Raw genomic sequence first — 16,756 nt, forward strand, 5'->3', positions numbered from 1 at the left:
GGTGTCTCTTGCACACCTGAAGTTGTTGAAAGGCAGGACTGACACTCTCACCCTCCTGAGGGTGCTGGTCAGTCAGGAGAGGCTTTGGAAGTCTCTGAGCGAAGCATAAATCAGGTTAACAGCACAGTGAAATCACCTGAATGTGCTGCCTGAGGTCTTAGAAGTAAAAAATGTAATTTATGTATTTAAACACATAATTGATATTAATAAAAATGATTAATAAAATATATTTATTAACTGGGAATAAAGCGCTTAATCATGTGTAGAAACCCAGGAAAACAATAGAAGGGCTAGTCCTGGATGATTAAACTTAAATGTTTTTAGCACAATAAGCAATTTGTGGTGGTTCTTCCTGCCCAAAACCCCAACATAAACGTGTTGGGCTCTCTCAGCTCTGTGCTGTGTGCTCAGTGGAGTCCAGGGATTGAAATGACTCAGCTTTTAACTTCCTCCCTTTCACCTTCAGCTCCCCTGCACACCCCTCTCCCGCCCACCTGGGCTTTCTCTAATGGTTGAACAGTCCCCTTGCAGAGGTGGGAATGCTTTTCCAGGTGGGGTGCTGGGATCCTGCGCTGGGCACGGAGCTCACAGCGGGGTGTTTTGGGTCCTGATTTCCTCACTGTAGGAAATGCAGAGTAGTAACAAGCTCCAGTCTCCTGAACGGGGTCTGTCTGTCCTGCAGAAGCACCTGAGCTGTTGGATATCGAGGATTTTACCCCTTAAGGAGCACTGAACCCTTGGAATTGGGGTTTTTTTTTTTAATGCCAGATCTCTCCTCTGCCCATCAACACTCACCGCTTGTCCCCTCCCTGTAGAAAACCGCCTGTAAAAATCTAAACCCCACGAACCCAGCCCGAGTTTGGTGTTGCCCGGGCAGCAGCGGGGGGTTGTGGTGGGGCTGCAGTCCCGTTGAGTTTGGTTTTACTGACAGGAATGTTTCCAGCAGGTTTAGCTCCTGCTGCCTTTGTTCCCAACCCCTACATCATCAGCGCGGCGCCTCCGGGGACGGATCCCTACGCGGCCGGACTGGCGGCAGCTGCCACGTTAGGTGAGAACTTCCAGCTCCCCGAAATTCCGCCATTCCCTGCTCCAGAACTGCTCTGGAGCTGTCACTGCCAAAGGGAAACGGCACCACATCAGCGTTTCTCTGGGGGGGAGAATTGATACGGTGGTGTGGCTGTGAGTAAAACCAGAATTTGTCGTTGAAACGGGAGATGAAATGAGGTAATTTTTGTTTAACGTGTGCTGTGGGGTCAGGCTCCCAGGGCAAATGGGAAGGCAGCCACTCCCAGACACAAATATTGCTCCATTTTTGGGGTGTTTTGGTGACTGGCAGTCGCAGGGAAAGCCTCTGGAACAAACTTATGAAAGGCTGGAACGATGCAGGATGTGTTTCCTGCCAGGAAAGTTGTCTCTCCTTTCTCTCCAGCTTGCGGTGCATTCTGCAAACGAGCTCTTCCCTGAAATTCTGTGGGGAATTTCCACTTCCTGGGAGGTAAACACATCCATATCTGCTCAGGCTCACGCTGGGAACTGCCCTTTCCCACATGGTGGCCGAGATGGAGCCTCTGCTCTTCCTGCAGGATCTTCCTCCAGACATTTGTGTGTCAGTTCCCAGATCCCTGCAGCTGTCACAGCCAGAGCTGGCGGTTGTGGAGGTGACAGCTCCGTGCCACAGCTCATCAGGCACTGTGGGGACACGGTGAACGTTGGACCTGTGCTGTGGGTGCCATAAAGCTCTCACCCAAGCGCTGGGGACAAAGCAGGAACGTGCTTTTAGGAGAGGAGTTTTGAAGAAGAATGTTCTTTAAAGGGAAAGGATTTTTAAAGGAAGAATGTTCTTTGAAGGGGAGAGGATTTTTAAAGGAAGAATGTGCTTTTAGAGGAGTATTTTTCTAACCATGCCTGGCTTTCCCTGAGCAAAGTAGAGGGAATGTTCTGTTCTGCACATAAACGCTGCTCTGTTTGCAGTGGGGCTCTCTGTGGAGGCTCTCAGTGCTGCCGTGCTCCACTCACACCCTGGCCACTCACTTCAGTCCTCTTGTTTTGGGTGGCTTGTCCCAAATCAAACCCACAGACCTGGCCTGTGTGTGGATGTGACACTGTGCTTTGGGACACGGCTTTGGTCCAGATTTGAGTAACCCCCGCGGAGCTTTTGGGCTTTGAGGTCACCGTGGGGTCAGCTCTGAAACGGGAATTCAGCGGCTGCTGCCCGCTCCGATGGAGCGTTCAGTTGTTTCTGCCCACCCAGGGACGCCAGTTGTGGGGGGCTCCTTTTCAGGAGCTTAAATTCCCCGGCAGTCAGGTGGTTTTAGAGTCCTGGCCCTCTGCAAAGCTCTGTGCCAAACGCAGGAAAAGACGGAGTCTTCAAGGTTACATGCTTCGTTTATTAGTTCTTATCTTACAATTTTCTCAGTGTCCAAAAGATGTTTGCCATGGCTCGGACATCTGGTGACTCCTCCTGTCTCTGGGCTGTCCTTATCTTTTATACTAATTGCTACGTATTCTTTATTTACTATTTCTTACCAATGTCTATCACTATTACTAAAAAGGTCATCTTTACTCTGACCCAATCCTCACTGACTACTTTGTGCCAACGTCACTGCAGAAATGGAGTGAGGGAAGGAGAAGGAAGAAGAAGGAGACAACGCCCCAAATTCTCCATCTTGCCCCATTCACTTAAATGCCAAAAATCCCAAACCCACTGTTTTTTCACCCTGTGATATACTAAACTACCATTTTTCACACTCCTGTGGCCTACAATGCTTCCTGCAGTGCAAGAAGCCTCTCCCATGGACTGAGATCAAATCCAGTGTCTCTCTGAGCCCTGGGCTCTGGGCTGGGGTCCCAGACCCCCCTGCCCAGGTCCCTGACCCTCCAGGGCAGCCAAAGGAATGCCCTGGACTCCAACATTCAGTGGATCCTGCAGATGGATGTGAAGAATTTGGGTTATAATCTGGGACTTGGCCTGGGCTGCTGGGAGTTTTGTGCTGGGACTGTGCAATGCGTGGGGAGGTTGGGTGGAGGCGACGCGGCGGCGTTGGCACCGAGTGACGCCGTGGCTCGGTGGGACAGAGCCAAGGACAGCAGCACTTGATAAATCAACGCTCCCGCGGTGGTGGATGCAGCAGGGAGTGAATGAGCTGAGCTGCTCCTGGCCAGCACCGGAGGGAAGTTCAGTCCCAGAGCGTTGGTTCAGGCAGAGGAGGAGATCTGTGAGTGATTCTGTCCAGAGAAGTTCCTGCTTGGCCTTTCTGCGTCACCTCAGGGCCTCCAGAGCCCGTCTCTGGGGTCCCCAGGGTGCAGAGGTGCAGCGTGACTTCACAGAAAGACCACATGGAACTGGCCCCGCTTCCAGGAAATACAAAGTCATGGCCACAATTTTTTTTTTCTTTTTCTCAGCTTCTACTGAAGCTGCAGCTGCCTGAGCTTTTGCAGCCTCTGAGCAGGAGAAAAGCCCAGCAAGGCTGTGCTTGACTCGGGTTTTGGACTTGTGAACTGGAAATAACACCCCAGGGATACCTAAAGCCTCCCAAAACTTGGCATCAGGGCTTCTACTTGAATAATTCTGAATTTATCACTCTTAAAAGAAACAAAACAATGTGTAATGTGCTGGGTGTATTTATAGTGTTATACCACTGAGAAATAGGAGTTATTTTAACCCTCTCGTCAGGCTTTGCACCCTAGAAATGAGAAGATAAACCTCATGCTGATGTTTATTTCAGAAAAGCATCGTTTCTCTCTGGGCCTGAGCAGTTCTGAGAACCCTTTTTGTCTGTCAGGACTGAGAGCAGCACTGGAGGGACCCGGCACAATTTAAATGTTTATGTAAAGCCAAAAAGCCTCCTTGATGTGCCTGGGAGTGGTAAATTGGGAGGACTATAGAAGAAATGAGTTTGGAGTTCTTGGGAGTTTATTGCTCACAGTTAACTCTCAGAGCAGAGAGGAAACTTTCTTGTGTGTTTTATGGCAGAGATAATCTGTCAGTTAAAGTTCTGGCAGGTTTGTCATGATTGTGAGACTGGCAGCTCTGGGATAATGCTCTTCTTTCCCAACAATAGCAGCATTTTAAAGAACAAATTTGAATGCAGAGGGAAGAACTTCCTAGGAAAAAAAAAAAAAGCCCATTTAGATTTTAAACTGTGGGGAAGATACTGCTGCCTTTGAATTGCCTTCCATCATTTGAGAAAGATGTCACTCAGAAAACTGAAAAGTTGCTTTTTTTAAGGCCAGTTGGGAAATGATTCCCTCTGGGGTGGAGTGTTCCTGGTAGAAAGTGTTCCTGTTCTCTGTGGAGAGGTGGATGGGTGCTGGGATAACCTGGGTACAGGAGGAGCAGAGGCTCCCACAGCAGGTTCGGGGATTTTCAGCCTTGGGTGGTGAGAAATGATTCCCTCTGAGGTGAAGTGCTCAAAGGAGAAAATTCCTGTTCTGTGTGGAGAGGTGGATGGGTGCTGGGATAACCTGGGTACAGGAGGAGCAGAGCCTCCCACAGCAAGTTCTGGGGTTTTTTCAGCCTTGAGAGCGTGGAAATGATGAGGGCCCTGGTGCCGAGCTGGGGCAGTGTGGCTGTGTGCTCACACTGCCAGCACTGGCCTCTGGGCTTGTCCCAGCGACCTCAGCCTCTGAGCTCCGTTCCTCACTGCCAGCCCTAAAACCAGCTCCCCGTGGATCCCCGTGGTGCCAGGCTGGGAATTCTGAGGGGATACACCACAGACCACTGGGAATTCTGAGGGGATACACCACAGATCACTGGGAATTCTGAGGGGATCACCCCACAGGTCACTGGGAATTCTGAGGGGATCACCCCACAGGTCACTGGGAATTCTGAGGGGATCACCCCACAGATCACTGGGAATGGCTGATTGCACCCCACAGGTCACTGGGAATGGCTGATTGCACCCCAGAGATCACTGGGAATGGCTGATTGCACCCCACAGATCACTGGGAATTGCTGATTGCACCCCACAGGTCACTGGGAATGGCTGATTGCACCCCAGAGATCACTGGGAATGGCTGATTGCACCCCACAGGTCACTGGGAATGGCTGATTGCACCCCAGAGATCACTGGGAATGGCTGATTGCACCCCACAGATCACTGGGAATTGCTGATTGCACCCCACAGGTCACTGGGAATGGCTGATTGCACCCCAGAGATCACTGGGAATGGCTGATTGCACCCCACAGATCACTGGGAGTTGCTGGTTGCACCCCACAGATCACTGGGAATGGCTGATTGCACCCCACAGGTCACTGGGAATTGCTGATTGCACCCCACAGGTCACTGGGAATGGCTGATTGCACCCCACAGGTCACTGGGAATGGCTGATTGCACCCCACAGATCACTGGGAATGGCTGATTGCACCCCACAGATCATTGGGAATGGCTGATTGCACCCCACAGGTCACTGGGAATGGCTGATTGCACCCCAGAGATCACTGGGAATGGCTGATTGCACCCCACAGATCACTGGGAGTTGCTGGTTGCACCCCACAGATCACTGGGAATGGCTGGTTGCACCCCACAGATCACTGGGAATGGCTGATTGCACCCCACAGATCACTGGGAATGGCTGATTGCACCCCACAGGTCACTGGGAATGGCTGATTGCACCCCACAGATCACTGGGAATGGCTGATTGCACCCCACAGATCACTGGGAATGGCTGGTTGCACCCCACAGATCACTGGGAATGGCTGATTGCACCCCACAGATCACTGGGAATGGCTGATTGCACCCCAGAGATCACTGGGAGTTGCTGGTTGCAGCCTCTCTGTGAGCTCCCTGAGGCAGCTGGAGCCGGTGTCAGCGCTCCCCGTCCCAGGCTGGAGAGATTGGGGTGCTCAGGCCGTGACGAGAGCACAAACCCCGTTGTGAGCACTCTCCCAGCTGGATTTGCTGATGTTCCCTGAAAGGAGCAGCTCTGGCTGTCCAGTGGCTGCCGTGTGGGACCCAGGCACGGGGAATATTTGCTTTCAGAGGTGCTGGAACGGGGTTTATTTTCCCAGGAGCGCCCAGCAGAGTGCAGGAGTGTCCTGGAGGATGGGAGCAGGATGGGTGCTGCTGGAGTCTGGCAGTGATGCCACACTTGCCCTCACTGAGAACTCTGTTCAATAATGAGCCTCCTCCACTTGGAGCAGCTGAGCCAGACTCGCAGCCCTTTTAAGCCCAGCTGCCTGCAAACTTCAAAGCTTTTTGTCTCCTCTGCTTTTATACACCCAAGGCTTTGGCAGCAACCTCTGAGCAGGAGAAAAACCCATCTAGGCCGCGGTTGGTGGATAATTAAGAGCCGAATAAAATATCCCGGAGAGATGCCCAAATTTTGCCCAGATAAAGGGGATTGCAGCAACTTCCAGCAGCCTGAGGGCAAATGCAGGTTAATGACTTGCATGAGAAGGGAGCAATTGCAGCTCTTTCCCTGTTGGGTGCAGGAGAACCCCAGGAGCTGGGGTGTGATGTGCATTCAGTGATTAGAAACAGGTTAAAATCACTCACTGCTCACCTGTCTGTGCCTGCTGAGGCACCACAGGCACCGCCTTGGTGGCACTGATGCGCTTGCTGCGGGGTTTTTTCCGTTTTAGCTGGCACTGCTCATGAATTTCCAGGGTGAAAGGTAAGAAATGAGTGGTTGCTGCTCCAGGTCTGAGCAGGAGAAGCAGATCAGCCTCTCTGACTCTGCAGGTCCAGCAAGGATGGGCTTTGGGGCAGAGCTGTGGGGTGAGATACAAATCCAGGTGTTCAGCAGCTGCCTGGAATTAGCCAGCACCTCCCTGCTGTGCACAGAGCTGGGCACCTAAATCCTAAATTCAGGGAAAGCACAGTAGTTAAAACCAGAATAATATAAGGAGAGTAACTCTCACATGGTTGAAATATGAATTTAATATTTGGCACAGAACATAGAATGAATATCCTGGGATGTGGATGTGGGAGCAGGAGCTCATCCAGGTCCTTGGCGTTCTGCAGGAGTTCAGTTGAGCCTGTTGCTGTAGAAAAATCAAGAAGGGAACAAAAACCAAAAGGAAAAGGGACTTTGAGGATTTTCCCCGTTTGTCACAGCCAGGCTAATGCTGAACACTCAGCACTGTGTTTGCACCTCCCTTTTTATATCATCCCTCATTTTCCATGGAATCACAGACTTGGGCAGAACCCAAGTGCTGAGTGTCTCTGCAAAAAGAAAATAAAAACAAATCCCTGTTTTTACTCCAGACATGACCAAGATTCACTAAAGATTTGTTTATTCTAGTGTCACACCTGACTCTGGCTCTGCCTGAGCTATTCCCTTGGAATGGGGGAGGTAGTTGGGAATCAGAGGGAACACTTCTGCTTTTCTGCTGACCTTTCACAAAGATATCAAACAGTCACATTAAAAGATATTATTGGGTTCTCATCCGTGTTATTTGGTGGGAAGGGCTCCTCCCTCCAGCACTGAGCTTCCTCAGCATCATTCCAGCTGGGATTATTTAAGGAGAGAAGCTGCCACTCTGCTGGCTCCAAATTTCTGTGGTGTCCTGAGAAACACAAGGAATCTTCAAAAGTGAGGCTTTTTCTGCTGCTTTCCAAGATGATTATTATTTTTAAGCCTCTTAAGTTTGAGGAAGGAATGTGAAGTGTGAGGAGGGAATTTGGGAAGGGACAGGAATCGCGCAGCCGCTTTTAGGGGAGATTTGCAAATGCGAAGCAGGGCTGGAAAAAGAGCATTTTAACACTTGGCAGTTGATGCACTCCAGCTGTGACGAGGCTTTGGTAATTTCCTGAGGAGCTGAAGGTGGATGGCAGCGAGCTGGGAATGGCAGCTGGGACGAGAAGCTGATCTCCGTGCTTGAAACAAGGATCCTCTCTTGGGGCTGGAGAATTTTGTCCTTTCCCAGTAAAACCAGGGCACACCAATAAAAACACGGAACCGCTGCTGGCAGGGTTTGACCTCACGCAGTGAGGAGATTCCGGGTGTGACTTGAGACTCTATAAAACGTGCGACAGGAGTGCCAGGTCGCTGTGTGTTGGCGGAGGGTTTCACAGAGGTGACGTTGAGGCAGCCGCGATGAGCAGGTGTTTTTGGGGTGCCGTGCCCCCGCAGGAGCTCACCGTGCCCGTGCTGTGTTCCAGGCCCGGCCGTGGTCCCTCACCAGTACTATGGAGTCACTCCCTGGGGAGTTTATCCTGCCAGCCTCTTCCAGCAGCAGGCGGCCGCCGCCGCCGCCGCCACCAACTCTGCCAACCAGCAAAGCACGCAGCAAACCCAGCAGGGCCAGCAGCAGGTAAGGCCTGGGCTTTGGATAGGGACTGTCCTGAGCTGGGAATGGCCCCCCAAGGGTCATGGATCCCAGCCCCTGGCCCTGCACAGACCCCCAGCAACCCCACCCTGTGCACGCCTGCGAGCAGTGAACAAACTCTGGCAGCCTCAGGGCTGTGTCAGTGTCCATTCTCTGCCCATTCCCATCCCATTCCCATTCCCCTGGCCGTTTTCATTCCCATTCCCTTGCCCATTCCCATTCCCCTGCCCTACTCCCATTCCCCTGCCCTATTCCCATTCCCATCCCATTCCCCTGCCCTATTCCCATTTCCATCCCATTCCCCTGCCCATTCCCCTGCCCATTCCCATCCCATTCCCCTGCCCATTTTCATTCCCATTCCCCTGCCCCATCCCATTCCCATTCTCATTCACATTCCCATTCGCATTCCCCATCCCATTCCCATGCCATTCCCATCCCATTCCCATTCCCATCCCCTGCCCATTCCCATTCCCATCCCCTGCCCATTCCTATTCCCATTCCCCTGCCCATTCCCATCCCATTCCCATTCCCATCCCATTCCCCTGCCCATTCCCATCCCATTCCCCTGCCCATTCCCATTCTCTCTGGGGATAAAACATCAGGGAGAATGTCTCCCAGAAGGAGTGATTGGATGGTGTCATGGGTTGCCCGCTGCAGTGGAGTCACCTGCCTGAGGTGTTTAAGGAAAGCCTGGAAGTGTCACTTTGTCACTCGCTGCCGTGGTCTGGGGACAAGGTGCTGTCAGTCTTAGGCTGGACTTGTTGATCGCAAAGGTTGTTTCCAATCCAGCTGGTTCTGTGTAAAACCCAACCTAAACCTCCCCTGGCACAGCTCCAGCCGTTCAAAATCCTGATTTTCACCGTGGCTGATCCTGACCTCAGCTCTGAGTAGTTGTAAATGAGGGGAAAACCCTTTGGCCTCTCCTAAAAACAGAGGGACAAGAGCCATCTGTACCCTTGTAATTTGGTTTATCCATCATGCAGATGGAGAGTGGCACACGTCCCTGGCTGGTGGGGAATTACTGAGTGTCAGTGCTTTTGATTTGGATCAGGTTGGGAATGTCCTGAGCTGGGGAGTTGGCAGGAGCCAGAGCTGGGCTTCAGTCCCCTGAGCTCTGCTGTCTGCTCCTCGAGTGATGGAGGTGGCAGCATAAAGAGCAACTGGAAGCTGAATTTTTCAGCTCAGAAGCTGAAAACCCTTTGAAAACCAAACCCCAGTGTCAGGAGGTGTTCTGAGGCCTTTACTGATGCAGCAGGCGTCAGCTGAGAGAGCTTCTGCAAAGGCTCAGGGTATTAAAATAAAATACCTCAGTGCCAGTGGCCTTTATGGGATGTTTCATTACTGTCATGGCCGTGGAGCAGGCGTGAGTGGGGTCGGGAGCGGGGTTTGGAATGCGAACCTCGCTCCGTGAGGGGATGCAGCAGGGATTGCTTGCATTTAAAGTGCTGAGGCAGAGGCTTTAGGAACCTGCAGCACTGAGTGTGGACACGGTTTGTGACCCTTGTGACACGTTAATAGTGTGTTAATAAAACCCAGCAGCATTCCAGTGCTGCAGCCTGCACCCCCTGGAATTCCTGGCTCCCAGAGATTCCCTGGGCTGCAGGGTTCCTGTCCAGTCAGTGTAACCTCGGGATCCTTCGAGCCTCTCCATGCACAGAGTCAGTTTTCCCTGTTAATAACTCCAGCAGGTGACACCCACAGTGTCACCTTTGCAGCAGGATGTGCTGGGGACACAGGGCTGGCTCGTTTAGTGAGGCTCTGACAAACCAAATTGCTGTCCCGGGTAGTGGCAGGAAAGGGCCACTCTGCCATCGTCCCTCCTGAGGGACTCCCACCGCAGCAGCTTGTCCGTGCAAACCCCACTGTGGGCTCCGTGGTCACCATTACCTGTGATCTGAGCCTGGTGTCAGCAGCTCTCTGCTCTCTGCAGGGGCTGGTGGCCTGGGGACACCCAGGTCACCTCCTGTCACCTGGCCCAGCTCCTGAATTGGGCTCCGTAAGGTTTCTGCTCAGAGGGCTTTTAGTGGGGCTGTGGTGACGAGGACAGGTGGCTGCACACCCTTCTGACAGAGGCTGAGTGCTGGAGGTGGGATCAGGGGATTGAAAGGTTGGAGAAGCTCTCTAAAGATCATCGAGTCCAGGCATTAACCCAGCACTGACCACATCCTTGTGTGCTCTGAACACTTCAGGGATGGGCACTCCACCACTGGCAGCTGGTTCCAAAGCCTGAGCTCCCTTTCACTGAAGGAATTTTCCCTGCTGCTGTCCACCCTGAGCCTCCCCTGGCCCAGCCTGAGGCCGTTCCCTCTGCTCCTGTCCCTGTTCCCTGGGAGCACAGCCCGACCCCCCCGGCTGTCCCCTCCTGTCAGGAGTTGTGCAGAGCCACAGGGGCCCCCTGAGCCTCCTTTTCTCCAGGCTCAGCCCCTTCCCAGCTCCCTCAGGAATTCTCCAGCCCCTTCCCAGCTCCCTCAGGAATTCTCCAGCCCCTTCCCAGCTCCCTCAGGAATTCTCCAGCCCCTTCCCAGCTCCCTCAGCCTCTCCTGGGGCTCCAGACCCTTCCCAGCTCCGTTCCCTTCCCTGGGCTCTCTCCAGCCCCTCAGTGTCCTTTCTGAATGTGAAGAAAAGTGAATTAAGAGCAGAGCAGAGGAGGTTTCCCCCTTGGTCCTGCTCCCGCCTGGTGCCAGTGGCTCTCTGCTGGATCCCAAATAACGCAGTGGCTGTTCTCTCCTCTCCAGGTGCTCCGTGGAGGAGCCAGCCAGCGTCCCCTGACTCCCAACCAGAACCAGCAGGGCCAGCAGACGGATCCTCTGGTGGCCGCCGCCGCCGTCAACTCAGCGCTCGCCTTCGGCCAGGGGCTGGCAGCAGGAATGCCAGGTGAGGCTGTCCCGGGCCAGGAGAGCCGGGGAGCGGCACCTGCCGGGGCTGCCCTGGCCTGGCATCAGCCGTGCCTGCTTCTGTGGGTTGGGGTTAATCCAGGGTTTAGCCCCAGGGTTGGGGGTGTCCCCACCTGGGCAGCGCTGAGGGTCACAGGTGACAGCAGTGTCACCTCCTGTGGCTGCGCTGCGCTCCAGGGATTGATGGCTCCTGTGCAGAATCACCTCCGGATTTTTTCTCTGCGGATCGTTGGAGCTTATGGGATCTGTATTTTAAACCTCAGAGGTTTCTTAGTCCCGTTCGTTCATCTCAGCTCTCCATCCCTGCCAGGTGCTTGACTGAACAGGGGCTTCCTCCCATGATTGCTCTTCCAAGAGGCTTAAAAACAGGGAAAGAAAAGGGATAAAAGGGAGCAGGGTTTAGTTCTTATTTCTAGCTCTTCATCGGAGGAGCTGCTGTAGGAATTCTGACTCTGATCCCTGAGGCTTTGGGGTAAAATGCTGCTGAAATTCAGTTGTTCAGAATATTATTGTGATGGCAGAGGACAAACTTGAGCTCATTAGAATAATGTTCTGCTGGTCAAATGTAAGGAAAAAAGGATTATTTGGGTTTTAGGCTGGCAGTGTCACGTGGTTGTCAATGGGTTTTTTTAATTACTAAAGAAGAATGTTGCAGTATTAAGTCACAAAGTGAACTGTGCAGATTTCCAGTAGTCTGCAGATTTCCTTTAATCTCTGTTATTTAGGTTGTATTTGCAAAGCAAATTCACACATATATACAATTACAGATACATGTTTGTACATGTATTTGCAAAGCAAATATTCACAGGGAACATTCTCTTAGTGACCCCCCACCTTAGAGAGTGACTGCATTTAATTTTGATGTTTTCATCTGATGTAGAATTCCCTAATGAGGTGCCTAAATCACTATATTCTGTCAGTCTGCTGCTGTGTGTATCACCAGCATTTATGAGAGTTTATTTACCTGCATTAAAGAATGTTTTATGTTACCAACCTCCCAAAATACAGGAGTGGAAGTTCCCTGTGGGTGCACCCTGGCAGCCCCAGCTCTGAGCAATCCCAGCACACGTTGTGCTTATCACGGAGCAGAAGTGGTGTTTTGTATTTTAAACCCTTTATTAGCTGAATTTACACTGGTGACAGTGTAATATAAAAGATTCAGGGGGCAAAAAGCCTTTTCTACCTGAAATTCTTTGTGTAAAATCGTGGACTTTTTTGGGAAGAACAGAGCTGTTCTTGCTTCTTTTTTTTCCCCATTCAGCTTTTCCTTTAAAATCCCTCTTGCTCTGCGCTCACCTGGACGTGACCGATGTGTTTGTCACCTGCCCTGTCGCTGTGCTTGGCTCTGCAGGTTACCCAGTGCTGGCTCCTGCTGCTTACTACGACCAAACCGGAGCCCTCGTGGTCAACGCCGGCGCCAGGAACGGCCTGGGAGCTCCCGTGCGCCTGGTGGCACCTGCCCCTGTCATCATCAGCTCCTCTGCAGCCCAGGCAGGTGAGTGCTGTCCCCCTGCTCAGGTGAGTGCTGTCCCCCTGCTCAGGTGAGTGCTGTCCCTCCTAGCTCAGGTGAGTGCTGTCCCCCTGCTCAGGTGAGTGCTGTCCCCTCCTAGCTCAGGTGAGTGCTGTCCCCCTGCTCAGGTGAGTGCTGTCCCCTCCTAGCTCAGGTGAGTGCTGTCCCCTCCTAGCTCAGGTGAGTGCTGTCCTCTCCTAGCTCAGGTGAGTGCTGTCCCCCTGCTCAGGTGAGTGCTGTCCCCCTGCTCAGGTGAGTGCTGTCCCTCCTAGCTCAGGTGAGTGCTGTCCCTCCTAGCTCAGGTGAGTGCTGTCCCCCTGCTCAGGTGAGTGCTGTCCCCTCCTAGCTCAGGTGAGTGCTGTCCCCCCCTAGCTCAGGTGAGTGCTGTCCCCCTGCTCAGGTGAGTGCTGTCCCCCCAGTGGTTCAGGCAGGTGATTTCTGGCCCCTCCAGGTGCCTGCTGTGTCCCCAGTGTCCCCACCCCTCCGTGCTCCGCTGGCAGTGATGACAAACTTGCCCTCACTGAGATCCACGCAGGGATTGTTGTTGAGAAACCTCCTATGTGCTCAACCTGTGCTGAGCCTCCGGAGCAGCCACGGAGAGGGGGAGGAGCAGGGATTTGAATTATTTTGTAGAGTTTCAGAGCAGGTTTTTGAATTTGTCCCCTGGCACCAGCTTTCCCAGCTGCTAGAGCCTTCAGAATTCCCAGCAGCTCCAGGGAGAGCTCCGAGCCCCTGGGGACAAGGCCTGGAGGGACAGGACACAGGGAATGGCTCCCAGTGCCAGAGGGCAGCGCTGCGTGGGAGATTGGGAATCAGGAATTGTTCCCTGGGAGGGTGGGCAGGGGCTGGGATGGAATTCCCAGAGCAGCTGTGGCTGCCCCTGGATCCCTGGCAGTGCCCAAGGCCAGGCTGGACATCGGGCAGTGGGAGGTGTTCCTGGGGTAGAACAGGATGAGTTTTGAAGTCCTTTCCAACCCAATCCATTCCATGATTTGTGCATTACGATATCACCTCGCCTAAAATTGCCTTTGCCATGAGTTGCTTTGGCATTTATTTGGATTCCTTGGGAGTTAAGGCTTTTAAAAGGATTTTACAGCCAGAATCCTTTGGTGTGAGCTGCCCCTGCCAGCACTGAGCTCAGATTATGAAATGGGCCTTTTAATTGTTTTCTCGTAGCGCTTGTTTATTTTGCTTTTTCTTTGACTTTGGAACTGGCTGAAAACCAAAAGTGCTCGGGCTTGATGTTCTTGGCACCTCAGGTTTGTGTTTCATCTGCTGAAGGATCATTTCAGTTATTTCAAAATTCGGTTTTCTTAATCACCCCTTGCAAGCGTGGGGCTGCACTGATTGGACTCTTGGATCTTTGGAGAAAGAGCCATTCCTGATTTTCATCTGTGCAGCTCCAACAGCACGAGAGCACCAAGAACAGCTGGGCTTGGCTGGAATCTGGGGGCCGTGGGCAGCTCAGACAAAAAAAACAGAGATCTCTGCAGAGTTTGCTCCTGAAAGGAAAAACCTCTAGCAATTCAAAACCACCTGCTCAGTTTCACCTTGCAGAAACGCCGCGCAAAATGGATCTTCCCGGCGGTTTTCGGCGGCTTTCCCAACCTCTCTCCCGTTTGTGTGTCCCGCAGCGGTGGCGGCGGCGGCGGCGTCGGCCAACGGGGCCGCGGGAGGGCTGGCGGGGACCACCAACGGCCCCTTCCGAGCCCTGGGCACGCAGCAGCCCCAGCCCCAGCCCCAGCAGCAGCCCACCAACAACCTGGCCTCCAGCTCCTTCTACGGCAACAGCTCGCTGAGCAGCAACTCGCAGAGCAGCTCGCTGTTCTCGCAGGGCTCCGCCCAGCCCGCCAACACCTCGCTGGGCTTCGGCAGCAGCAGCTCCCTGGGAGCCACGCTGGGCTCGGCGCTGGGCGGCTTCGGCACCGCAGGTGAGCCCGGGGGCAGGAGAGGAGGAGAGCCCCCAGCTGAGGGGGTGTGAGCTCCGAGCTGAGCCCTCCTCATCCATCCCGGCCCAGCTGGGAGTTCTCCTTTAGGGGCTGCTTCAGGCTTTTGGCAAAAACGCTTTTAGCGGGTGAGAATCAGCAGTATTGTCACACAGCCAGCCCCTTGGTAGGGATTTTTCCCTGCCTGTGGAATACTGGGCTGCCAGGAATTGGTTCCGCAGCGTGCCAGCCCCTCTCACCTCGGAGTAAAGGCTGAGGAGCTCCTCATGGCTTTACCAAAGCTGATCTGAGCTGGTTTCTGTGCTTTATTCTGGGAGCTGTTCCCATCACACACCGAAAGAGTCGCTGTGGTTGTGAGACGCCTCCATCCACGGTTTGATGTTGTTGGGCAGCCAGAGGCCGAGGTTCCTCTCAGAATCAAACCCATCCAGAGATAATTGTGGTTTTTTAGGGTTTTTTTTTCCCTTAGGTTGAAGTGGAACAAGTGTTTTAATTACTGCTCACTCTCAGGGCCGTGATTACGTCCTGAACTTTGCTCCTCTCATCAGTGTGAGGGGCAGGTTCCAACCAGGCTCCATCAGAGCAGGCTCAGGGAGGTGCTGTCACCTCACAGAGGAGCAGTTTGCAATAAAAAGTTACTCTAAATATTTCTTTTCAACCCAGCCTGAGAATTGGAACCATTTTGGTTCCAGGTAAACACAGCATTTGCTTCTCTCACCTCAGTTTATTTAACGAATTCCATGAGCGGTTTGCTCAGTGCCAAGATGCACAAAGTTGTTTTCCCTCAACCAATGAATAAAACTCTGATCCTGCTGCTTCTGGAGCCCGTGTGCACTGAAGAAAAATGATCAGTTCATTGCAGTTAACAATTTCACTATTTATTAAACGAGATCTTAATGCAAAATTGATTTTTTTCCTGAAGTTGACAGTGCATTTAAAGAGTTTGTATTTGCCTGTTGAGACAGCTCCTAAAAACCATGGGGGTTAGGAGTGAAATTGAATTCTGATTTTCAGCTCCACAAAGCTGGAGGCAAACAGGGGCTGATTTCTGGTCTGATGAAAGGTGGGCACAGGGATTTCAGGGAAGTGTGCACCAGGCTGGGCAAAACACAGAAAATCTCCTGGGGCTTTGTTCAGCTCTCATGGCCAGGAACAAACACGAGGGGGACTTGGATCTCCCTCATCTGGGAATCTGAGGGAAGGAGCTCTAAGCTTCTCCTGAAGGGCCAGAGCAAAGGTCTCAGAGTGTCCCCAGGGGTCTCAGAGTGTCCCCAGGGGTCTCAGGGTGTCCCCAAGGGTCTCAGGGTGTCCCCAAAGGTCTCAGAGTGTCCCCAGGGGTCTCAGCGTGTTCCCCAAGGTCTCTGTGTGTCCCCAAGGTCTCTGTGTGTCCCCAAGGTCTCTGTGTGTCCCAAAGGTCTCTGTGTGTCTTCAGGGATCTTTGTGTGTCCCAGGGTCTCAGAGTGTCCCCAAAGGTCTCAGCTTGTCCCCCAGGGTCTCAGTGTGTCCCCAAGATCTCAGTGTGTCCCAAAGGTCTCTGTGTGTCTTCAGGGATCTCAGTGTGTCCCAGGGTCTCAGAGTGTCCCCAAGGGCTCAGTGTGTCCCCAAGGGTCTCAGCGTGTCCCCAAAGGTCTCAGCTTGTCCCCAAGGTCTCAGTGTGTCCCCAAAGGTCTCAGTGTGTCCCCAAGGGTCTCAGTGTGTCCCCAAGGTCTCAGTGTGTCCCCAAGGTCTCAGTGTGTCCCAGGGTCTCAGCGTGTCCCCAAGGTCTCAGTGTGTCCCCAGGGTCTCAGTGTGTCCCCAGGGTCTCAGTGTGTCCCCAGGGTCTCTGTGTGTCCCCAAGGTCTCAGAGTGTCCCCAGGGGTCTCAGAGTGTCCCCAGGGGTCTCAGAGTGTCCCCAAGGGTCTCAGGGTGTCCCCAGGGGTCTCAGAGTGTCCCCAGGGGTCTCAGGGTGTCCCCAAAGGTCAGTGTGTCCTCAAGGGTCTCAGCGTGTTCCCCAAGGTCTCAGTGTGTCCCAGGGTCTCAGAGTGTCCCCAAGGTCTCAGTGTGTCCCCAAGGTCTCAGAGTGTCCCCAGGGGTCTCAGAGTGTCCCCAAGGGTCTCAGGGTGTCCCCAGGGGTCTCAGAGTGTCCCCAGGGGTC

General features: G+C 53.1%; 1 protein-coding gene and 1 non-coding gene across 9 annotated transcripts in view; both read left to right on the forward strand.

Moving 5' to 3' along the window:
• Positions 1 to 16,756, forward strand: part of PUM1 (pumilio RNA binding family member 1) — a 94,383-nt gene that overhangs the window by 49,889 nt on the left and 27,738 nt on the right. For 5 of the 8 annotated variants that reach the window (XM_040086024.2, XM_040086027.2, XM_040086026.2 and 2 more), the window contains 5 exons: positions 944 to 1,048; positions 8,106 to 8,257; positions 11,008 to 11,146; positions 12,518 to 12,661; positions 14,311 to 14,607. In XM_040086024.2, the coding sequence (XP_039941958.1) occupies positions 944 to 1,048; positions 8,106 to 8,257; positions 11,008 to 11,146; positions 12,518 to 12,661; positions 14,311 to 14,607 (837 nt within the window). The remainder of the gene's footprint in view (positions 1 to 943; positions 1,049 to 8,105; positions 8,258 to 11,007; positions 11,147 to 12,517; positions 12,662 to 14,310; positions 14,608 to 16,756) is intronic. The other 3 variants (XM_040086025.2, XM_040086028.2, XM_040086031.2) reach the window with 2 other exon arrangements.
• LOC120763277 (small nucleolar RNA SNORD103/SNORD85) lies at positions 6,072 to 6,152 on the forward strand. The gene has a single exon (XR_005704072.1). It is a non-coding gene; the product is annotated as a small nucleolar RNA SNORD103/SNORD85 (small nucleolar RNA).

The sequence above is a fragment of the Hirundo rustica genome, chromosome 25 (genome assembly GCF_015227805.2).
Source record: "Hirundo rustica isolate bHirRus1 chromosome 25, bHirRus1.pri.v3, whole genome shotgun sequence".
In the NCBI taxonomy this organism is placed as follows: Eukaryota; Metazoa; Chordata; class Aves; order Passeriformes; family Hirundinidae; genus Hirundo; species Hirundo rustica.